At 49.7% G+C, this 24,532-nt stretch overlaps 1 protein-coding gene across 2 annotated transcripts in view; it reads left to right on the plus strand.

The window, feature by feature from the left end:
• The window catches only part of abr (ABR activator of RhoGEF and GTPase), a 119,642-nt gene that overhangs the window by 63,038 nt on the left and 32,072 nt on the right, over nt 1–24,532 (plus strand). The window contains exons 1-9 of one of the 2 annotated variants that reach the window (XM_060848321.1): nt 6,584–7,321; nt 8,327–8,431; nt 12,709–12,894; nt 13,530–13,637; nt 13,740–13,800; nt 15,322–15,374; nt 16,676–16,816; nt 18,036–18,157; nt 22,858–23,032. In XM_060848321.1, coding sequence (XP_060704304.1) covers nt 7,181–7,321; nt 8,327–8,431; nt 12,709–12,894; nt 13,530–13,637; nt 13,740–13,800; nt 15,322–15,374; nt 16,676–16,816; nt 18,036–18,157; nt 22,858–23,032 — 1,092 coding nt within the window. In that variant the 5' untranslated portion in view covers nt 6,584–7,180. Of the gene's footprint in view, nt 1–6,583; nt 7,322–8,326; nt 8,432–12,708; nt 12,895–13,529; nt 13,638–13,739; nt 13,801–15,321; nt 15,375–16,675; nt 16,817–18,035; nt 18,158–22,857; nt 23,033–24,532 lie in introns of those variants that run through there. The other variant, XM_060848320.1, reaches the window with a different exon arrangement.

A 24,532-nucleotide genomic window follows, 5' to 3' on the forward strand; every position in this document is an offset into this window, starting at 1 on the left:
TGAACAGTTCAATTGCTCAGCAACATCCAGATCAGAACCAATCAAAATAAACGCCTGGTTAAATAGGCACCTGCTTCCAATGGAGGTTCAATACCAGTGCAGCTGTATCAGTGATCACAGAACCAGCCTTTAACAAAATTCACCCCGGACTCCAACCCCTGAGTTTGGGTAAGATCTCGGTTAGATGGAGAACCTATCCCGGGGAACCCTTACAGATTGAGGGTACAACTTCAATTCCGGTCTCTCGTGAGAAGCAACTGGTTTAGTTCCCACTGATTGTAGTAGAAGGCTCAGGCTGAAGCCTGATTGGGTGGAATTGGTTGTGAGAGATTGATCTTGATTGGCTCAACATTTTTTGATTGATCAGAAAATGGCTGCGTGAGTGAAGTCCTAATTAAATATCCACACGTTTTTCAGGAAGGTCCAGGGACTATCAAAGTAGCCAACGCCACCTTGCATATGGAACAGGAAGCAATTGCACAATTTTGCCAGGCTCACCCAGTGCCATTTGCGTAATGCAGAAACCAGGGGGCTGGAAAGCGAAGGAATCATCAAACCAGCCTGGTTTGTGGAATGGGCAGCACTGGGTCTTACCCATTGTAAAGCCTGATGAGTCAATTCACCTTTGTGGGGATTTTAAACAAACGGTAAACCACTTCTTGCAGTTGGACAAATACCCAATCCCTCAAAGCTGGACATGAGCCATCTTTACTTGCAACTGTGATTAGATAAGGATTCCCAGAAATATGCTACAATTAATACCCATAAGGGTTTGTACCAATATACATGACTGCCATTTGGAGTATCGTCATCCTGTGCAGCTTTTCAGTGGACAATGGAGAACATTTTACAAGGTCTACCTCAGGTCCCCATTTATCTAGATGACATGCTAATAACTGGGAAGACCAGCGAAAAACACTTGGAGAACTTGGAGAAATGTCCATGGACTACGTCCAAAGTGGGAATACGCCTTAGAAGGGAAAAATGTGTCTTCCAGGCACCCAAGCTGGTCACTTTGGGCTATAAATTGACAAGATTGGGTTACACCCATTGGAAGATAAAGTCCGGGTGATCAAAGGTGCCCAGACTCTCCCAACTGTACTGGTGCTGACCTGTGATGCCTCCCCATACGGTATCAGGTTAGTGTTAGTTCAGAGGTCATCCAATGGAGAAAAATGCCCAATGCTTCCAGGAGTCTGGCTGATGCAGAGCATAAATACGCCCAGATAGAGAAGGAAGATTTGGCAGTCATCTTTAGTCTGAGGAAGTTCCATCAATACTTTTAAGGACATAAATTTGTCATAATAACAGACCACGTGCCCCTGCTTAGAGGGGCTGCTCGAAGCAGACAAGGCCCAGCTGCCAATAGCTTCTAGCTGAATCCAACAGTGGGTCCATATTCTCAGTGCGTACAATTACAGTGGGTCCATATTCTCAGTACGTACAATTACAGTGGGTCCATATTCTCAGTGCGTACAATTACAGTGGGTCCATATTCTCAGCGCGTACAATTACAGTGGGTCCATATTCTCAGTACGTACAATTACAGTGGGTCCATATTCTCAGTGCGTACAATTACAAGTTGCAACACCATCTAGGAAGTTGTCAGTATCAAAAAGTGTGGTGCTGGAAAAGCACAGCTGGTCAGGCAGCATCTGAGGTGCAGGAGAGTCGATGTTTCGGGCTTTGAACCGCCTCCCCTGGAAGAGTCCATTCTGGTTTCTGAACACCTTTCCGGTTCCCTCTGATAAATATAGATTATGGATACGAAAGGATCCCATCTGACAAAAGTACAACAGCTGGTGGTGATGAGGGGAACAAAAGGTTCATCACAACCAGGATTGAAACCGTTCTGGTGGTGGAGGGCCCAGATCACAGTAGAGGATGGCACATTATTTCAGGGAACAAGAGGGAGTGATCCAAGTAAATGTCACTGCCAGATACTGGCTGAACTCCACCAAAATCATCTGGGCATCTCCAAAATGAAAATGTTGGCGAAGAGTTACATCCTGTGGCCACGATTGGATCCAGATATAGCCGTGTTGGTGAGACAGTGCCCAGAGTGCCAACAAGGACAAAAATTACCATCAGCAGCACCCCCACATCTGAGGGAATGGGTGGGTTACACATCGACAATGCTGGTCCTTTCATGGGCTCCATGTTCTTAGTTATTGTGGATTTTTACTCAAGTTGGCTGGACATGCACAGAGTTCATTCGTCAAACATGGGGACGACAATGGAAAAACTGTGTGCATCTTTTGCAGTACACAGGCTCCCGGAAGTGTTGCTCATGGACAATAGGCCATCATTTACCAGAAGGGAGTTTGAGTATTTCCTAAAGTTGAATGGTATTTGACATATAAGGACAGCTCCAAACCATCCATCATCTAACATTGTCTGACAGAAAGAGCAGTCCAGACTTTGAAGGCAGACTTAAGGAAACACATTACCACTTCACTCAATATCGAGCTGTCCTAGTTTCTATATGATTATAGGACCACCCCACATGTAACTACAGGAACAATACAAAAGACTCCAGGCTAAATCTGATTTTCCTGGATGTTTGGAGGTGGGGAAGGCTGAAACGGCATGAGGAACACCTGTGCTGGACACAAGAAAGACCGTTTACTAAAGGGGATGGTCCTGAACAAGCACGTGGACCACTTGAAAGTTGCAAATTCTTAAACTCGTCAGGAGGAAAACATACCTGGTCCCTCAGAACACACAGAGCTGAAAATGTGTTGCTGGAAAAGCGCAGCAGGTCAGGCAGCATCCAAGGAACAGGAAATTCGACGTTTCGGGCATAAGCCCTACATCAGGAACATCCCCTCAGAACACACAGTAAGGCTGTCAGAACCCTTGGGTTCTCCCCCTTCGGCCTAACATTGAACAAACCTTGGAGTCTGATCTGAATACCGTGAATGTCTCAGCCTCGACGCCTTACCACGGAGGATTATTTCCTTCTGAGACACTTCAGGCACAAGAGGAGGGCTACGGTCCAGTACATGCCAGCCATATCTGAGACTGTACTGGAGGTACCGGACCTGGTGTGAAAAGGCCCAGGATAGGCTATAAGAAAAATATCAGGCCTATATCCCTGGACTTGGGGTTGAATGTAGTGATTGTGATGAGGTCAGCCAGGTGGACCTTATAGAATACAGGGGCTGTTAACGTCGTCCAATCAGGGAGCCCTGGCTCACCGAGATGAACAGGAGTGACCGGGATTCTACTCACTGAGAGCTGCCTGTGAGGGAGCTGGATTGGTGTCAAGGGCTCAGCACCTGTAAATATAGGGTGACACGGTGATGGGATACCAGCCTCCCTTGAGTTATTACGGCCACCATTGGGCTAGCTGTTAATTTCAGGTACTTTTCAATTCAAATTTTGTCACTTGCCTTTGGTGGGATTTGAATTCATGTCCCCAGAATATTGATCCTGGTGTTCGGATTACTAGACCAGTAATGAATTAGTTACCTTTTCCAGCATTTTACCCACAACCGAAGTAAGGCTCACTGATCTATGATTACCGGGTTGTCTCTACTCCCCTTCTTGAACAAGGGAACAACATTTGCTATCCTCCAGTCTTCTGGCACTATTCCTGTAGACAATGACAACACAAAGATCAAAGCCAAAGGCTCTGCAATCTCCACCCTGGCTTTCTAGAGAAACCTGGGATAAATGCAATTCGGCCCAGGGGACTTATCTAATGTCACATTTTCCAGAATTGCTAACACCTCCTTGACAACATTGTCATTCTCCGAGTGAATGCTGAGGGAAAAATATTCATTTAGCGCTTCCCTATCTCCTCATGCTCCACGCACAACTTCCCACCACTGCCCTTGATTGGGCCTAATCTTACTCTAGTCATTCTTTTATTCCTGACTTTTTTTTATTTCAAAAATATACTTTATTCATAAAATATTCATAAAATATTTGATACACTGTACATTTGGTAATGCCATACATATGTCAACATTTACATACACAGCTCAGAATTTTCATTATTACATACAGATCTGTGCATTTCTCACTCACATATTGAGCTGAGGCGTCAGCAGAGCCCAAATGACTGCAGGGCCCCCTGATCTTCTTTAGACAGGCAGATGTTAAACGGTGGTCTTTCCCCACCGCGCCTTGGCGGCAGCTGCCCCAAGCTTCAGCGCGTCCCTCAACACATAGTCCTGGACCTTGGAATGTGCCAGTCTGCAACACTCAGTCGGGGTCAACTCCTTCAGCTGGAAGATCAACAGGTTTCGGACCACCCAGAGAGCGTCCTTCACCGAGCTGATGATCCTCCAGGCGCAGTTGATGTTCACCTCGGTGTGCGTCCCAGGGAACAGGCCGTACAGCACGGAGTCCCGCGTCATGGCGCTGCTCAGGACGAACCTCGACAAATACCATTGCATTCCTCTCCAGACTTCCTCTGCATAGGCACATTCCAGAAAGAGGTGTGTGACAGTCTCTTCCACCCCGCAGCCACTTCGAGGGCAGCGTGCGGTGCGGCTGAGAGTCCGAGCGTGCATAAAGGATCTCACAGGCAGAGCCCTTCTCACCACCAGCCAAGCCATGTCTTGGTGCTTGTTGGAAAGTTCTGGCGATGAGGCATTCTGCCAAATTGCTTTGACAGTCTGCTCAGGGAACCACTCGACAGGATCCACCCTCTCCTTTTCCCGAAGGGTCTCAAGGATGCTACGTGCTGACCACTTCCTGATGGACTTGTGGTCAAAGGTGTTTTTCTTCAAAAATTTCTCCACGAAGGACAGGTGGTACGGAACGGTCCAACTACTCGGAGCGTTCCGGGGCAGCGAGGCCAGGCCCATCCTTCGCAACACCGGGGACAGGTAGAACCTCAGTACGCAGTGACACTTGGTGTTTGCGTACCAGGGATCCACGCACAGCTTGATGCAGCCACACACAAAGGTGGCCATCAGGGTGAGGGTGGCATTGGGTGTATTTTTTCCCCCGTTGCCCAGATCTTTGTATAGCGAGTCCCTTCGGACCCGGTCCATCTTTGAATTCCATGTGAACTGGAAAATGGCCCGGGCGACTGCAGCGGCGCAGGTTCTGGGAATAGGCCAGACCTGTGCCACGTACAACAGCAATGACAGTGCCTCACACCTGATGACCAGGTTTTTTTCCCGTGATGGAGAGCGACCGTAGCCTCCATCCGCCCAGTTTCTGCCTCACTTTGCTGATACGCTCCTCCCAAGACTTGGCGCACGCCCCAGACCCCCCCGAACCAAATACCCAGCACCTTCAGGTGGTCGGTCCTGACGGTGAAGGGGATCGAGGATTGGTCGGCCCAGTTCCCGAAGAGCATGGCCTCGCTCTTGCCTCGGTTTACCTTGGCCCCCGAGGCCCGTTCGAACTGGTCACAAATGCACATGAGCCTGTGCACGGACAGCGGATCCGAGCAGAAAACGGTGACGTCATCCATGTACAGGGAGGCCTTAACCTGCAGGCCCCACTGCCAGGAATAGTCACCCCTCTCAGGCTCGCATCCTTCCTGATGGACTCGGCAAATGGCTCTATGCAGCACACAAACAAGGCTGGAGAGAGAGGGCAGCTCTGCCTGACTCCAGATCTGACTGGGAAGCTATCTGATTCCCACCCATTGATTGAGACTGCACTGACGATGTTGGTGTAGAGCAGTCTGATCCAATTGCAGATTCCCTCCCCAAAGCCCATTTTGGAGAGAACATCTCTCATATACCTGTGTGATATCCTGTCAAAGGCTTTCTCCTGGTCCAGGCTGATCAGGCAGGCGTCCAACCCTCTGTCCTGCACGTAGGCGATCGTATCTCTGAGGAGTGCGAGACTCTCAGCGATCTTCCTGCCCGGCACAGCACAGGTTTGGTCAGGGTGAATCACCGACCCCAGAGCAGACCTGACCCGGTTGGCGATTACCTTTGACAGGATTTTGTAATCCGCATTCAACAATGAGATTGGTCTCCCATACCCATCGAAATCTTTAGGGTTTTCCTTGATCCAATCTACCAATGACTTCTCATGTCCCCTCCTAGCTCCTCTTAGCTCTCTCTTTAGGTGAGGCTAACTCTACACTGTTCTGATAATGCACGGCCATTACAGGGACAGTATGGGGTTAGATACAAAGTAACAGTCCCTCTACGCTGACCATAAGCTGCAGCTCCTGAAGATCGTGTTGGGGAGTGAATTGTTTTTTGCGCTGCTCTCTAATGAGCTATTTTCGCTTTCCTGTTTCCTATTCGGGTGTAGGGAGTTAGTTGTCGGCCTGTGAGATCCCACCACCTTCTCCCTTTCCGTAATCGACCTTCCCACCTGGTTTTGTGTAGCTCCTGAGATCAGCCTTTGGCTGGAGGACATGTAATCACCATTTCCTTCCCCAGTTTAAGGAGTTAAAATATACTCTGATTGAGAAGCCAGTGGGTTCAAAGGCTGACTCCACCCCTTTATTTAGTTTGCACCTTTATCTGCTTCCAGCAGGAGGGGAGCAGAGCAGGATTGGATCAAGTGCCATGTGCTGACAGGGATTGGTGCAGTTTGAGAGCTGCGGTTATATATAGCTGTATGACGAGGTGTTGGAGGGGGCGTGTTAGAATTTTGCTCAGAGACGGAAGATATGACAGGAGTTGTGTTTGAGGCAGCCACTGAATTTTCTGTGCAGGGGTGTAATTTGCCCTGAACCCAGGAGGGTGGGGGAAAGCAGGTGGAGATTCTGGTGTTGGCCATTGATGGGCCTGTGCTCAGATCCTGAGAGACCTGTTCAGCTGCTGGGGTTGGAGGCATTTCAGCTGCTTTATCATCAGCTGGCAGTGATCTAACTCCTGACACATTTCAAAGTGAAAACTCGGCAAAATTAAGGAACGGTTAAAAGAAGGAAGTATCGTCATCAAGCAGATACAGCCGACTGGTGCTGTTTTTTCCTTAAAGAATCATTAACCAGTTAGAGAGATAAGGTGTACGGCTGGGGAGTGGCCCAGGCTGTGATGGTTTCACCTCATTGATCCTGATAACTGACTGCAAGCAATGGAGATTTAGGGTGGCAGATCTCGGGGGACTGGAGAAAACATTGTGAAATGCTGTGTGTATCTGACTTGTGGCAGGATGAACTTTTGCCCCCCAGCCTGATAGTGTCCAGTTGGTGCTGACACTGAGAGATTTCTGCTGGGGCTGGTATCACTGCCACTGGGCACTGTCCATGATGATGGAAGATGCAGAGGAAGTTATTAGTTTTCTGGATAAAGTGCTTCTAGATGCAGATGCCTTGTCCCTGAATGAGTTTGAATGGGATGGAGCAAAGATTCCAGAGGCTGGGCCCTCCAATCCCATGCCAGTGAAGGTGAGGCAGCTGTGTGATTGTGGACAGGGCTGGGGGAGGGGGACATTGACTCCGTTCAGGGAGGTGGGTGTGGATTGCGTTTGGGAGGAGGTTTGGGTATTGCATTGGGTGGGTGTTTGGATCGGGTTGAGGGGCTGGGTGGGAATTGAGTTTGGGGAAGAATTGGGAAGTGGATGGGGATCGTGTTTGGGAAAAGTGGATTATGTTGGGAGTGGGTAGGGTTTGAGTTTGCGAAGGGAGTGGATTGGGTTGGGGAGTGGGTGGGGATTGATTTTGGGGGAGGGATGGATTCAGTTGGGGTGTGGGTGGGGACGGAGTTTCGGGGAGAGAGAGATTGAGTTGAGGTGTGGGTGGGGATTGAGTTTGGCAGGGGAGTGGATTGGGGGGTGGGTGGGATTGGTTTGGGGGTGAGGGTGGAGATCGAGTTTAGCAGGGATGGGGATTGGGTTGGGGGGTGGATGGGATTGGTTTGGGGGTGAGGATGGATTGCGTTTACAAGAGCAGGGCATCTGGTGCAGTTCATATTTGGGTAGAGAAGGTGTTGTTTACAGTTTGTGAGGGACAGAGGGGACATGGCGAACCATTGAAGGCTGGAGGGTTATAGTAGGGTAGGGTTTTCCGAGAGAGAGGGTTAGTTGGGGTTTTCTATGTGAGTTTCTGGGATTAGGGCAATGATTAGAGAATCATCACCTTCAGGGAAAAATTAGAAGTATATTGACAGGGCTCGTGTGAAATGTAGAATTTAAGAGTTGAAACTGTTCACAATATCTTTGACTGTGGGAATGAAGCATCATAGGCCATTCAGCCCTTTGCTCTTCGATGAGTTTATGGCTAGTTGCGGTCTCTGCTCCTCTTCCCTGTCTGCAACAAGACTCCAAACTCTTCCTCAGCCTTGGATAAATTCAGTCACTCACCTTCTGCCGTTTTCTGGAAGTTTGCAGTATGAACTTTAGGAATTCTTCAAATGTGTGGTTAGTGCTAACGTTTAACTGGTCTATTTTACAGAGTGAGGTGGATCCAGAGAAGCGATTGGAGATGAGGAATTTTGTCCTGTCTGGTATCCTGGCAAGTGAGGAGATCTACTTGAACCAGCTGGAGGCCCTGCTCCTGGTAGAGAAGTATTGCAGTTATTGTGTTGTCTCTGTCACTGTGTCTTTTTGATATCCCTTCACGGGATGTGGGCATCACTGGCTAGGCCATCCGTTACTGCCCAGAGAGCAGTTAGTGTAAGGACAACAGATTGCTCTCCCAAAAGGACATTAACGAACGAGGTGGGTTTTTACAATTGATGGTAATGGTTATATTCCGGATTAGTATTGATTACATTGTGTTGATGTGGTGAGATTTCAACCTCTGTTCCATTATCTGAGGCCTCTGGACTCCTAGTCCAGTGATGGTAGGTAGCACAGTGCCTTCACAGCCCCATGTGTCTCTCTGCTTTTCTCTGTGTATTTATCTGGAACTATATGTTTCTGTATATCACTCTATTTGCATAATTTGGCTGCAAATTTGTCTGTCTGTCTGTCCCTTCTATCTGTATGAGTGTGTGTACCTTTCTCTGTGTGCCTCTGTCTTATCAATCTATGTGTGCAAGTTACTGTCTCTCTTATCCATCTGTGTGTTTGTTTCTGTACTGGTCTGTGTGTATCTTTCTATCTGTGTCCCTATATTTCTGTATCTGTCTGTATGTCTCTGCCTGTATCAGTCTGTGTGTGTTTCTCTGTCTCTCTCTGTCTGCGTATGTTTCTGTGTTCTTGTCCATGTTAGTCAATTTGTATGTTCTTGGCTGTGTATGTCTTTGTATCAGACTCTGTATTGGTCTGTGTGTATGCTTCTGTCTGTCTCTGTCTGTATGAGACTGTGTGTTTCTGCCTGTCTGTATGTATGCATCTATCTCTCTGTATCAGACTCTGTGTATTTCTGTCTGTCTGTGTCTGTATCAGTCTCTGTGTTTCTGCCTGATCTCAGTCTCTGTGTCAGACTATGTGCATGTTTTAATCTGTGTCTCTATCTGTTTTTGTTTGTGTGTATGTTCCTGTCTGTGTCTCTGTCTCTTTTGGTCTGTATTAGATCGCGTGTCTGTTCCTGTCTGTGTCTCTGTCTCTAATGGTCTGTATCCGTCTTTGTATAAGTTTCTGTCTATGTGTCTCGGCCTACATCAGTGTGTATGTTGAAGAGAGTCCACATGACAGAAGAGGAGGTGCTAGAAGCCTTAAAATGAATTAAGGTAGATAAATCACTGGGACCTGATCAAATGTATCTTAGGACTTTGGAGGGTGGCTAATGCTGTGCCATTATTTAAGAAAGGCCACAGGAAAATACCTGGAAACCACAGATTAGTGAGCTAAATGTCTGTGGTGGGTAAGTTGTTAGAGGGACTTCTGAGAGACTGGATCAATAGGCATTTGGACAGGCAAGGACTCATTTAGAATTTTCAGCATGGCTTTGTCCAGGGAAATCATGCCTTACAAATTTGATTGAGTTTTTTGAAGGAGCGACCACGAAAGTAGATGAGGACAGTGCGGCAGACATTGTCTCCATGGACTTCAGCAAGGCCTTTGACAAGGTACCGCACACTGGGTTGTGAAGGAAGGTCAAATCTCATGGGATCCAGGGAGAGCTGGCCAACTGGATATAAAATTAACCTGACAGTAGAAGACAGAGGCTGATGGCAGAGGACTGTTTCTCAGATTGACAGGGATTGGTGCTGGGTTCACTGTTGCTTGTCATTTATATAAATGATTTGGATGAGAATTTAGGAGGCATGATTAGTAAGCTTGTGGATGACATCAAGATTGGTGGTTAATAATGGACAGTGAAGGTTATCTGACAGTACAGTGAAATCTTGATCAACTGGGCCAGTGGGCTGAGGAATGGCAGATGGAGTTTAACTGAGATAAATGGAAAGTGTTGTATTTTGGTGGGTCAAACCAAGGCAGTACTTACAGAGTCAGTGGTAGGGCCCTGGGGAGCATTATAACACAAAGGAATCTAGGGATACAGGTTCATAGTTCCTTGAAAGTGGAGTCACAGGTAGACAAGGCAGTGAAGAAGGTTTTTAGCATGCTTCTTTGTATTGGTCAGAGCATTGAGTGTAGGAGTTGGGACGTCTTATTGTGGCTGTTCAAGCCATTGGTGAGGCCACATTTGGAGGTTTGTGTGCAGTTCTGGTCGCCCCTCTATGGAAAGGGTATTATTAAAGAGTGTAGAAAAGATTTATTGGGTTGCTGCCTGGACTGGAAGGTTTGAGATATAAGGTGAGGTTTGATAGGCTGGGACTTGCCCTGGAGCATAGGAGACTGAAGGGTGACCTTATAGAGGTCTATAAAATCATGAGAGGCATAGGTAAGGTAAATAGCCAACAGCTTTTCCCCAGCGTCGGGTAGTCTAAGGCTAGAGGGCATAAGTTTAAGGTGAGAAGGGTCTGGGAGGCAATTTATTTACACACAGGCTGGGGAGTGTCTGGAATGGGCTGCCGGGGGTAGTGGTGGAGGGGAGTATAATGTTGCTATTTAAGAAGCATTTAGACTGATACATGGATGGGATAGATATGGAGGGACATGGGCCAAACGCAGGCAAATGGAACTAGTTTAATTGGCCGAAAGGCCTGTGTCCATACTGTAAATCTCTGTGACTATGTGTGTGTTTCAATCTCTCTATCTATCTATATCCGTCTGTATGCATTTTTCTGCCTGTGTTAGTCTGCATGTACGTGTGAAAGGTTTTTTAATTTATTGACCGGAAATGCTTCTCTCTGTCATGACTTGTTTACTGGCCATTTATAGTTGTCCTTCTATTTAACGTCTTTCCAAATTATGAAAATATTATAGGCAGATCACTTTCTTTCAACAGAGTTCCTGAGATTCCTTGCTACACTTGCCCTTCAAGCTTATATTTAAAATATTATTAGTTTTGAAAATGTGCTCCTGAGCTGCCTTCTTGGATAAAATAACAACCTGCTGGGTCATTTCAGACAGCAATAACAATTTGACGGTGTTGTGAAACTGGAGTCAGATGTAGGCCAGATGGGAAAGGGTCACCATGAGGTTTCTATGGTTTCAGACCGAAGATCCAGCCTCCAGCTGCTTTATCTCATATCTGCTACTTCCTGCCTTTATGGCCAGTGTTTTTGTCACTTCTCTGCAATCAGGCAGTTTCTGTGTCTCAGACTGACCACTCAGCTGCCCAGAGCAATGGAGTGTCTGCACTGACTGGAATGTAGGTGCACATGACCTTGGGGAGGAGGATATACTGTACACCACAACTCCACAGCAAGACAGTGCCACTTCAACTGCTGCCCGCGAGACTCCCAATTGAAACAAACCTGTGCCAGAACAGATCAGCACAAACCTGATCCCAACCAACTGATCCCAGGAGTTGATTCCAAGAACCAAGATTGGGAATTTTTAAATGGAATTTATTGCAAGTTTGGAGATGGAAATCAGAAGCTCCACACCATTCCTAAACAACCCAGAGAGTGAGGGGTCAAACACTACTGACCTCCTGACAGTGCGGCACTCCCTCTGCACTGACCCTCCGACAGTGCGGCACTCCCTCTGCACTGACCCTCTGACAGTGCGGCGCTCCCTCAGCACTGACCCTCTGACAGTGCGGCGCTCCCTCAGCACTGACCCTCTGACAGTGCGGCGCTCCCTCTGCACTGACCGTCCGACAGTGCGGCCCTCCCTCAGCACTGACCCTCTGACAGTGCGGCGCTCCCTCAGCACTGACCCTCCGACAGTGCGGCCCTCCGACAGTGCGGCACTCCCTCAGCACTGACCCTCCGACAGTGCGGCGCTCCCTCTGCACTGACCCTCCGACAGTGCGGCGCTCCCTCTGCACTGACCCTCCGACAGTGCGGCCCTCCGACAGTGCGGCGCTCCCTCTGCACTGAGCCTCCGACAGTGCGGCGCTCCCTCTGCACTGAGCCTCCGACAGTGCGGCGCTCCCTCTGCACTGAGCCTCCGACAGTGCGGCGCTCCCTCTGCACTGACCCTCCGACAGTGCGGCGCTCCCTCTGCACTGACCCTCCGACAGTGCGGCGCTCCCTCTGCACTGACCCTCCGACAGTGCGGCGCTCCCTCTGCACTGAGCCTCCGACAGTGCGGCGCTCCCTCTGCACTGACCCTCCGACAGTGGTAATGTCATTAGAGACAACTCCATCAAGTAACATGTCTGGCTAAGTCTCTCACTTTGAGTCAAACAGTCATTGTTTCTAGTTCCCAAGGCCTGCCCTGGACCAGGTTTGGAAACCTAGCCACCCTGGAGTGGAGAGGGGAGTTTGCTCAATGACCAAAGTGTCTCAGTGTCTATGAACTTGTGCAGCTTCAGTTATAGAGAATCCCATTGACCATGTCACTGGCTTTTTCCGGAACCCTCTCTTCCAGCCACTGAAGCCACTCAAAGCTGCTGCTACCACCTCACAGCCGGTTCTAACCAATCAGCAAATTGAGACCATCTTCTACAAGGTGCAGGAAATCCAACAGATTCACCGAGAATTCTGTGACAGTCTGCGTCCCAAAATCGAGAACTGGGATTCCCAGCATTCTGTGGGACACCTCTTCCAGAAGCTGGTAAATGGGGAAGGGGCACTGCGAGTGGATGTGTGTGCGGCCAACTGTCACCCCCCTCCCCCTGTGCTCTCTCAGAATGATTCCAGACTGAATGGTCCATCTCATCCTCCCCTCCCCCAGTTTCTGTCTCTGTCTGTCTTCTTTCTTTCCCCCTTCTCTGTGTCTCTTTCCCCTTTGTCCTTCCCAGCTTTCCTCACCATCTCTCCCCCAGATGTCTGTCTCTCTTTCCTTCCCTCCCTGTTCCCCCCCCTCACTTACCCCTCTTTTCCACCTCACCCTTCCCCTTTCTTCCCTCCCTCTCTCTTTCCCCACCCTCACATCTCTACTATCCCTTGTCCATCTTCTCTCTCCCCTCCCTGATATGAACTAGGAGCAGGAGTAGGCCGTATGACCCTTCTAGCCTGCTCCACCAATCAATAGGATCATGACTGATGTTCTCGTGGACTCAGATTCACTTACCTGTGTACTCTCAACGTATCCCTTAATTCCTTCATTGTTTAAAAAAATATACCTTAGCTTTAAAAACATTTACTGAAATAGTGTGAGCTACTTCACTGGGCATGGAATTCCATAGATTTACAACCCTCCGGGTGAAGATGTACCGTCTGACTGCCCCTCCCTCTCTCTGTCTATAGGCCGAAGGTCTCGGAGTGTACCAGGCCTTTGTGGGAAATTATAAAGTTGCCGTGGAGACAGTTGAGAGATGTAGCTCGGCTAACAACAACTTCAGGAAGATCTCCGAGGTAAGGTGGGATTACAGGGAGTAACTGACCTGAGGCGATAGGTTTGGGCTGAGAGGTCACTCTGTCTCAGCTGACTGTTCTTCCTCTCTCTCTCTTTTAAAGAACCTGAAAGTCAAAAACCCCAAGGATTCCAAGGAATGTTCCACCTCTGTCACATTGGAAGGTAGGTTTCGCCACCATGCTTTTGAAGGTAGTGACCTTGTGCTGTGTGCCCCTCAGACTTGCACTGCCCCATTACTGGGTCCCCATGTCGAGCTGTGATCTGAGCACTCGCTGTGTCCTTATTGTTGCTGATCCATGTATGAGCCTGGTGACTGTCAGTGTGTACCGAGCCCACTACCCCGCCCTTCCCCCAGTAATCCATGTGACAACAGGACTCTGAGCTCGGTGTGCACAGGACTGAGTAAGATACAGAGAGTGAGGGAGGAGGGGAGGCGATGGAAATGTTGCTGATACTCCGGCTCTGCTGCAAGTGCAGCTGCTATGGTAAATGCTTGGTGTTGTTGCTTTGTGTCTTTGTGTATCTCTGCCTCATCCATATTCTGCTCATTCAGCTGCCTCTGTGTGAAAGCGAATACATGAGACAATAGCAGTCGACTTGCCTGTTTCCCCTGCTGCCTTCACCTCGACAATCTTACTCCCATTTACTTTGATGATTAGAGGTGGTTTCCTTTGTCCTTGTGATCACCTTCTAAAACGTAAAAGAGATTAATCCCAAACCATAGGGAATGTTTGACATTCTGAGGATGTTCAAGAGAGATTGCACATTCTCCACTCACTGTGCTCCTGAAATCTGCAGCTAACGCTCCCTGATTCAGGGGCAAGGGCGATAACATTGACTCTGTTCCCCCCCTCCTGCCCGAGGCTTTCGGTCTGGAGGGTTTCTCTCAAAAACTTGTGGCCAGTGAGCACAGACTGGACCCCAACCCCCTGTGGGCACAGATTTACCGGCTCGATCCTGACCACTCACTGCCAGAATCACTTGTGTGTAATGGGCAGGGGTCTGTGTGTGTGTAATCAGTGGAGTCTGTATTATGCCCACCCAGTTTTCAAGTGAAAATGATCCTACATGTTCCGTTGTTAGCGAGTCTTGTTGCTAGGCAGGGGAACAGTGTGTGAATCTGTCCATTCCTGTGTGTGAGAATGCTGGGACTCAGCAATGCAGAATTGTTTAGCCTGCAGCAAGCAACTTCCCTGTGTGTGTCACTCGTGACAAAAATCACATTTCTGATCAAAAACAAACTCATAAAAGTGTCAAAACAGAGAATCCTGTTACTGTTTCTTGAGATATAGCTCACATTGTGAAATGCCACAAGTCCCTGGAATTCAGCGAGAGGGAAAGAGACCACTTCCCTGTTCACTGAACAAGATTCTCATCATCGCCATGAAAATGTTATCATTGTCAGTAAAGCTCCCTCGACACTGTCCCCCATCAAACACTCCCAGGCCAGGGTCAGCACGGGGTTAGATACAGAGTAAAGCTCCCTCAACACTGTCCCCCATCAAACACTCCCAGGCCAGGGACAGCATGGGGTTAGATACAGAGTAAAGCTCCCTATATACTGTCCCCACATCAAACACTCCCAGGGACAGGGACAGCATGGGGTTAGATACAGAGTTAATCTATGATTAGGTAAAGTGTTTGTAAAAGTTTGTTTTTCTCAGCCGTGTCTATCTGTTTCAGCTCTGCTCTACAAGCCAATCAACCGAGTCACTCGCAGCACCCTGGTGCTACATGTGAGTATTCACCCTGTCCTAATGGGAAACTTTAATATTCAAAGAATGGTCACTTCGTGTAACAGAAGGGACAAAAATATTATCACAAAGAGGAGTTGTAAAATCAAAATTTTATGGAGTCCCAATTGGAATCATTTCCACCACCCACACCCCAACACACACACGCACGTATTTGAATTCAATAATATCTGGAGTTAAGAATCTAATATCAAAAATCTATTATTGACTGTCAGAAAGCCCATCTGGTTCATTATTGTCCTTTAGAGAAGGAAACTGCCATCCTCGCCCAGCCGAGACTTGACTGCTGACCCACAGCAATGTGGCTGGCACCTAACTGCCCTCTGGGCAATTAGGGATGGGCAATAACTGCTGGGCCAAGTCAGCGACACCCTCATCCCGTGAATTAATAAACAAGAAAATAGTGCAGCACTCCCTCAGCACTGACCCTCCGACAATGCGGTGTTGCCTCAGCACTGACCCTCCGACAGTGCGGCACTCCCTCCCTCAGCACTGACCCTCCGACAGTGCGGCGCTCCCTCAGCGCTGACCGTCTGACAATGCGGCCCTCCGACAGTGCGGCGCTCCCTCAGCGCTGACCCTCCGACAGTGTGGCGCTCCCTCGGCGCTGACCCTCCGACAGTGCGGCGCTCCCTCGGCGCTGACCCTCCGACAGTGCGGCGCTCCCTCGGCGCTGACCCTCCGACAGTGCGGCGCTCCCTCAGTTGGCCATGGGATGTGCTATCCTGCGTTTTGTGCTGGAATCTCTGAAATGGGCCTTTAACCCAGTGATTGGTGCTTGTAATGTGAAAGTCAGCACCACCTCCACATCACCACCTACTTTCCCCTCCCAAGGCTTTTCACCGAGTCTATTGAATTGAAAAGTTCAGTGATGGCCTTTGGAATATCACTCTGCCCCACCTAAAATCCCTACAGTGTGAAAAAGCAAGCAATTCAGCCCATTGAGCCCACACTGATTCTCCAAACAGCAGTCCCCCCCCAACCCACCCTATAACCCTGTATTTCTCATGGTAAACTCATCTAGCCTGCACATCCCTGAACACTGGACAGTTTAGCATGGCCAATCCCTCCTAACCTGCACACCTTTGCACTGTGGGAGGAAACCAGAGCACCTGGAGGAAACCCACGCAGACATGGGGAGAATGTTCGAGGTCTACACAGACTGTAGCCCGAGGTGACAATTGAACCCAGGTCCGTGGCACTGTGAAGAGCCACTGTGCTGCCTTAACATTGCTGAGGATGTCAAGGCAGGTTTAACAGAGCTGCTGTGTCTGTGATTGCAGGATCTCCTGAAGCACACTCCAACACAGCATCCCGACTATCCCTTACTGCAGGATGCTCTCCGAATCTCTCAGAATTTCCTGTCCAGCATTAATGAGGAAATCTCTGATCGGCATGCACACATGACACTGGCAAAGGGCGAGGTGAGTGGATATGTCCGGTGAGGCTGGGGCCTGGGTTGGCTGCTGTGGGATGGATCATTGTCACCTGATGCTGGTCTGACTGACAATTCCCCCAGAATCCGCAGCTGCAGCTAACAGCACGGTGTAGGGCCTTTGTGGACAGCTTCCTGTTGGCCATTACTGCTCCTTGTCCATTGCTAAAAGGAGACGAGAAGCTGATGCTTTTCATTGTGCACTCGTCAGAACTAGGGTGCAAACAACAGCCCTGAGAAATCAGGCACCATTTTACCAGGCATGAGAACAGAGTGCTGATTGGTTGAGCTACTATTGGCAATGTAGCAACAACAGTTAACTCAATCTGAATTAGCGGACCAGGCAGGTACTGACTTTTAACAAGTTTTGTTGATCACTGACAGTGAGCAGCCGGCTGATGGTGTTTGTAAGCTGAGGACTTTATTTCCACCATTAAATGTGATTCTGCTCCTGCATGTCATTTATTAAAAGATCAGAGTTACATAAGCCCCTGACATTAATACTCAGGGCTCTGTTTTATGAGGGCTAAAAGAATTTGTTCGAGTGTTCCATCTTTTTTTTAAAAAAAAAGGGGGTCATGGAGACAGCCAACATTCCCATGGCAACACCCTGACCAAACCAGAATTGATCTGACTGCCTGAGAAGTCACATTGACCGTTACTACATCTCCACGCCAAGAATGATTCAACCAATCAGGACCCTATTCTCATACCTTATAAAATGATGTCTCTTTTTCAAGTTGTTTCTTGTGTCCGAGTTCTGATCCGTTCACCTTCTCCTCTCTGTTTAGTATTGTTGATGTCCTGTACTCCCCTTGTTACAGGTTCATTTTTTGTGCCCTGCCCATCCCTGAGACATGGTGTGGATTATTCCCCCATAACTCCCCTGGCATGATGGGAAATACCCTGAACCCAACCCTGTTGATGAATGCCCCCAGATGGTAACCTCCACCACACCCACACCACCCTTTGGTGGATTTCCTGTCATCCCATGGCAATGAGGAAAAAGTGAGGTCTGCAGATGCTGGAGATCAGAGCTGAAAATGTGTTGCTGGTTAAAGCGCAGCAGGTCAGGCAGCATCCAAGGAACAGGAAATTCGACGTTTCGGGCATAAGCCCTTCATCATCCCATGGCAATGGCTTCCACCAGCAGAGCTCCCTCCGACAGTGGTGACCCTGCGTGAATATCTTCCTACTTTCTCTTTCAGAATCGGCAGTTGGTGAGAGACGGTTTTATTGTTGAAGTTTCAGAGGGATCCAGGAAGCTGCGACATGTTTTCCTCTTCACTGATCTCCTGTTGTGCGGCAAACTGAAAAAGCAGGCAGTTGGGTAGGGAATTTTCGGGTCTGCATTCTGCTAATGGAGACAGATTTCTGGGGTGTACAGGCCCCAGGTCAGTGGGAAATTAATAAAATGAACAGACTCAGCGAAAGAAACAGTTATCTGATTGAGCTGATACAGTAAGAGCTAGGGCTGATGCAGCAGATGTTAAGTTTTAATATTTGCTAAAGGGAAGATATATGGCATTATTTGTCTCTCTCTATCCGTCTTGCTCAGTCACACCCACACTGTGGCCTGAGTGCATGCCCCCTCTCTGAGCATCCTACTCCTTATCTGTTTGCCTCTGTCTTACCACGTCTCTGGTACTGTCCCAATGACACTTCCCCCACCCCCCACCCCCCCTCCCCCACACACTTTGACCCACTCTCCCCCCACTACTCTAACCTACACTATTCCATTTTCTTCCATATGCCTATCCAATGATCATTTAAATGCCCTTAAAGTTGGCGAGTCTACTATACTGTTGCAGGCAGTGCGTTCCACGCCCCTACCACTCCCTGAGGAAAGAAACTACCTCTGACATCTGACCTATGTCTATCACCCCTCAGTTTAAAGCTATGTCCCCTCGTGCTGGCCATCACCATCAGAGGAAAAAGGCTCTTCCTGCCCACCCTATCTAACCCTCTGATTATCTTATATGTCTCAATCAAGTCACCTCTCGACCTTCTCTCTAACAAAAACAGCCTCAAGTCCCTCAGTCTTTCCTCATAAGACCTTCCCTCCATACCAGGCAACATCCCAGTAAATCTCCTCTCAACCTTTTCCAAAGCTTCCTCCTCTTTCTTATAATGCGGTGATCAGAACTGAATGCAATACGCCAAGTGTGGCCACACTAGTATCTTGTACAGCTGCAGCATAACGTCATGGCTCTGAAACTCAATCCCTCTACCAATAAAAGCTAACACACCATATGCCTTCTTAACAACCCTATCAACCTGGGTGGCAACTTTTAGGGATCTATGTACATGGACACCGAGATCTCTCTGCTCATCTACACTGCCAAGATTCTTACCATTAGCCCAGTATTCTGCACTCCTGTTACTCCTTTCAAAGTAAATCATCTCATACGTTTATGCATTAAACTCCATTTGCCACCTCTCAGCCCAGCTGTGCAGTTTATCTGTGTCCCTCTGTAACCTGCACGATCCACAACTCCTTCAATCTTAGTGTCACCCACAAATTTACTAACCCATCCTTCTACACCCTCATCTAGGTCGTTCATACAAATAACAAACAGCGGTGAACCCAAAACAGATCCTTGCGGTATACCACTAATAACTGAACTCCAGGATGAACATCTCCCATCAACCATCACCCTCTGTTTTCTTTCAGCAAGCCAATTACTGATCCAAACTGCTATATCTCCCACAATCCCATTCCTCCGCATTTTGTACAATAGCCTACTGTGGGGAACCTTATCAAACACCTTGCTGAAATCCATATACACCACATCAACCAGGTTTACTCTCATCTACCTGTTTGGTCACCTTCTCAAAGAACTCAGTAAGGTTTGTGAGGCATGACCTACCCTTCACAAAATCATGTTGACTATCCCTAATCAAATTATTGTTTTCTAGATGATTATAGATCCCATCAAAGAACAAAGAAAATTTACAGCCCAGGAACAGGCCCTTCGGCCCTCCAAGCCTGTGCTGATCCAAATCTACTGTCTAAACCTGTCGCCCAATTCCTAAGCATCTGTATCCCTCTGCTCCCCACCTACTCATGCATCTGTCCAGACACATCTTAAATTAATCTGCCGTGCCTGCCTCTACCACCTCTGCTGGCAACACGTTCCAGACACCCACCACCCTCTGTGTGAAGTACTTGCCGCATGTATCCCCCTTAAACTTTCCACCTCTCACCTTGAACGCATGATCTTTGAATATTGAATCCCTCACCCTGGGAAAAAGCTCATCTCTATCCACTCTGTCTATACCCTTCATGGTTTTATAGACCTCAATCAGGTTCCCCCCTCAATCTCCTTTTCTCTTATGAAAACAAACCTAACCTACTCAACCTCTCTTCATAGCTAGCACCTTCCCTACCAGGCAATATCCTCGTAAACCTTCTCTGCACCCTCTCCAAAGCGTCCACATTCTATCTCTTATAACCTTTTCCAACATTTACCCACAACTGAAGTAAGGCTCACTGATCTATAATTACCAGGGTTGTCTCTACTCCTCCTCTTGAACAAGGGGAACCACATTTGCTATCCTCCAGGCTTCTGGCACTATTCCTGTAGACAATAACAACTTAAATATCAAAGCCAAAAGCTCTGCAATCTCCTCCCTGGCTTCTCAGAGAATCCTAGGATAAATCCCCTCACTCCCCCCCCCCCCATTCCATCCACCCTCACTCTACCCCTCCATTCCGTCCCCCCTCACTCCACCCTCCCATTCCGTCCCCCCTCACTCCACCCCCCCATTCCATCCCCCCTCACTCCACCCCCCCATTCCATCCCCCCTCACTCCACCCTCCTCCTTCCCCCTCACTCCATCCCCCCATTCCGTCCCCCCTCACTCCACCCCCCATTCCGTCCCCCCTCACTCCACCCCCCACCCCCCACTCCACCCTCCCATTCCTTCCCCCTCACTCCACCCCCCCATTCCGTCCCCCCTCACTCCACCCCCCATTCCGTCCCCCCTCACTCCACCCCCCCATTCCGTCCCCCCTCACTCCACCCTCCCATTCCGTCCCCCCTCACTCCACCTCCACCCTCACTCCATCCCCCCATTCCGTCCCCCCTCACTCCATCCCCCCATTCCCACTCCATCCCCCATTCCGTACCCTCACTCTATCCCCCCCATTCTGTTTGCCCCCACCTCCCCCGCATCTCCCCTCCCACCACCTCCCCTGGCTCCCCCTCCCCAATTTGGCTGCTCACCCTCTCTCTCATGCTGTCTCTCTCACTTTCTCTCTCTCTCTCTCTCTTTTCCTCTCTGGGGTCTCTCCATCTCTCTCTCCCAGTTTCGCTCCCTGTCCTTCTCCAGCTCTCTATCTCTCTCACTCTGTCCATCTTGCTGGTGCCTCTGTCCTTCTCTTGCACATTGCTGCCATCATAGAGCAGGATTGAGGGGCTGAATGGCTTCCTGTGTTCCTACTGACTGTTGGAGCACCCAAGTTTATTTTTGTTTGAGCTGACAATTCCATGCTGTTACCTGTGCACTGGGTATTTGGCTTTGAGTTCTGCCTTTTTTCGATCTTTGCAAACTCGAGTGTTGTGTACTGCCTGTGGGTGCAGTGTGGATACTCTCCCTTCCTGCTCAGTGTCATTACCTGTGTGACCAGCCTGCTGCCTCATGTTGGCCTTTTCCTTTCAGTGACCACAACTTCCTTCACGTGATTGAACAGCTCTCCCGGGCAATTTCTCTGTCTGCCTTTCTCCCCATCTTGTTCTCTTTATCTATCTCTCTTTCTTTCACCCTTTCTCACTCTTTATCTCTTTATCTTTTTCACTGTCTCTGTCTCCCTTTCCCCTGTCTCTATCACTGTCTCTTTCTCTTTATCTCTGTCTTCCTCCCTCCCTCTCCCTGTCCCCCCTTTCTGTCTCCTTGTTACCCCCTCTCTCTCTCTCTCTGTCCCCCTTCTCTCTCTCTCTGTCCCCCATCTCTGTCTGTCCCCCATCTCCTCCTCTGTATTCCCCTGTACCCCTCGCTCTGCCCTACATCCCTCCCCCTGTCAAAGCCCCCGTTCCCTCTTGCTGTCCCCCCTTCCCATCTCCCTGTTAACCCCACTCTCTGTCCCCCTGTCACCCTCCTGTGTCTCCCTTACTCTGACCCCCCACCCCCGTTCCCCCCCTCTCTCTGTCCCCCCTCTCTTTCTCTATCCCCCTCCTCTCTCTCTCTCTGTCCCCCTCCTCCTCTCTCTCTCTCTCTCTCTCTGTCTCCCTCCCTTGCTCCATCCCCCTCTCTGTCCCCCCCTCTGTCTCCCCCCCCCCGCCCCCCTCCTCTCTCTCTCTCTCTCTCTCTCTGTCCCCCCCTTCCCATCTCCCTGTTAACCCCACTCTCTGTCCCCCTGTCACCCTCCTGTGTCTCCCTTACTCTGACCCCCCCCACCCCCCGTTCCCCCCCCTCTCTGTCCCCCCTCTCTTTCTTTATCCCCCTCCTCTCTCTCTCTGTCCCCCTCCTCTCTCTCTCTCTCTCTCTGTCTCCCTCCCTTGCTCCATCCCCCTCTCTGTCCTCCCCTCTGTCTCCCCCCCCGTCCCCCTCCTCTCTCTCTCTCTCTCTGTCCCCCTCTTCTCTCTCTGTCCCCTGCTCTCTCTCTCTGTCCCCCTGCTCTCTCTCTCTCTCTGTCCCCCTCCTCCCTCTCTGTCTACCCCCTCCTCTCTGTCTCCCCCCTTCTCTCTGCTTCCCCCTCTCTGCCACACTGTCCCCCCTCTGTTCCCCCTACCCTCCTCTCTCTCTCTCTCTCTCTCTCTCTCTCTCTCTCTTGCACACACACACTATGTCCTCCTTCATGTGTTTGTTAAACTGTGGAATTTTAAAAAGAACCCCAGCTCAAACAGCGTCAGAGAAACAGGAAAGCCGATATTTTGGACAAAACCTGAAAAGGTTGAAACCTTGACTCTCCTGCTCCTTTGATGCTGCTTGAGCTGTTGTGTTTTTCCAGCTCCACGTTTTATTGCCTCTGCCTTGCCAGCACTTGCAGTCCTCACTGTCTCTCCCCGGTATGTTTGTTCTGGTTAGGAGGCAGCAGCAGCAGCAGTATGACTGTAAGTGGTACATTCCCCTGGCTGACCTCATGTTCCTGTCTGCTGAGGATTTGGAGCCGAGTCCACAGGTTCATGTGGTGCCTGAGCATGAACTCGAGGAAATGAAGATGAAGATTTCTCACACCAAGAACGAAATCCAGAGGGAAAAGGTGAGGGCTGAACCCAGGCTGCCTGACACTGAGCTGCCTGTGTCCTTGGTCTATAGGCTGGGCCCCCTAGAGCAGACTGACAGGGTGGTTACTGTACCGGATCTTGGTGCTGCCTCTGGGGACTTGGCTTGAGGTGGTGTCTGTGCCTGTGGGATGGTGTTAGGACAGTGCAGTTGGAGGGTAAAGTGGGAGGATAGGAAATGCAGTTGGTGGACAGGGGAACTGTGGGTGGGTTGAGCAGGTGCAGGAGCCATGTTAAGGAATTCAGGGCATCGGAGGGAGTATGGGTTGGGGCTGATAGAGTTCAACGTCATGGGGACGGGTTGGGTGGATTAAACTCAGCATTACGCTGAAGGGAAAAGCTTTGTGGGGGTAATGATTGGGGGGGTTAGGATTGGGCTCAGGGCATCAGCGGTTGAACTGCCCCTGAGGGTCAGCTCCAGATCGCTGTTGGGGAAACTCCCCTTTCCGTTGACTGTGAATCTGATACTCATCCTCACCTACTTCTTCCCCTCCTCTCCACCTCAACACCTCCATCTCTCTCTCTCTCTCTCCCCAATCTCTCTCTCCCCAATCTCTCTCTCTCTCTCTCCCCCAATCTCTCTCTCTCCCCCCAATCTCTCTCTCCCCAATCTCTCTCTCCCCAATCTCTCTCTCCCCCCAATCTCTCTCTCTCCCCCCAATCTCTCTCTCTCTCCCCCCAATCTCTCTCTCTCTCCCCCAATCTCTCTCTCTCTCTCTCCCCAATCTCTCTCTCTCCCTCCCCCAATCTCTCTCTCTCTCCCCAATCTCTCTCTCTCTCCCCAATCTCTCTCTCTCTCTCTCCCCCCAATCTCTCTCTCCCCCCAATCTCTCTCTCCCCCCAATCTCTCTCCCCCCCAATCTCTCTCTCTCTCTCCCCAATCTCTCTCTCTCTCCCCCCAATCTCTCTCTCTCTCTCCCCCAATCTCTCTCTCTCTCCCCAATCTCTCTCTCTCTCCCCAATCTCTCTCTCTCTCTCCCCAATCTCTCTCTCTCTCCCCAATCTCTCTCTCCCTCTCTCCCCAATCTCTCTCCCTCTCCCCAATCTCTCTCTCCCTCTCCCCAATCTCTCTCTCCCTCTCTCTCTCCCCCCAATCTCTCTCTCTCTCCCCACTCTCTCTCTCTCTCTCTCTCTCTCTCTCCCCAATCCCTCTCTCTCTCCCCAATCTCTCTCTCTCTCTCTCCCCAATCTATCTCTCTCTCTCTCTCTCCCCCAATCTCTCTCTCTCTCTCTATCCCCAATCTCTCTCTCTCTCTCTCTCTCCCCAATCTCTCTCTCTCTCTCTCTCTCTCTCCCCCCAATCTCTCTCCCTCTATCTCTCTCCCAACCCCCAATCTCTTCCTCTTCCCCCACCCCCCCAATCTCTTCCCCCACCCCCCAATCTCTTCCCCCACCCCCCCAATCTCTTCCCCCACCCCCCCAATCTCTTCCCCCACCCCCCAATCTCTTCCCCCACCCCCCAATCTCTCCCTCTGTCT

This window comes from Hemiscyllium ocellatum, chromosome 31, assembly GCF_020745735.1.
Source record: "Hemiscyllium ocellatum isolate sHemOce1 chromosome 31, sHemOce1.pat.X.cur, whole genome shotgun sequence".
Lineage (NCBI taxonomy): Eukaryota > Metazoa > Chordata > Chondrichthyes > Orectolobiformes > Hemiscylliidae > Hemiscyllium > Hemiscyllium ocellatum.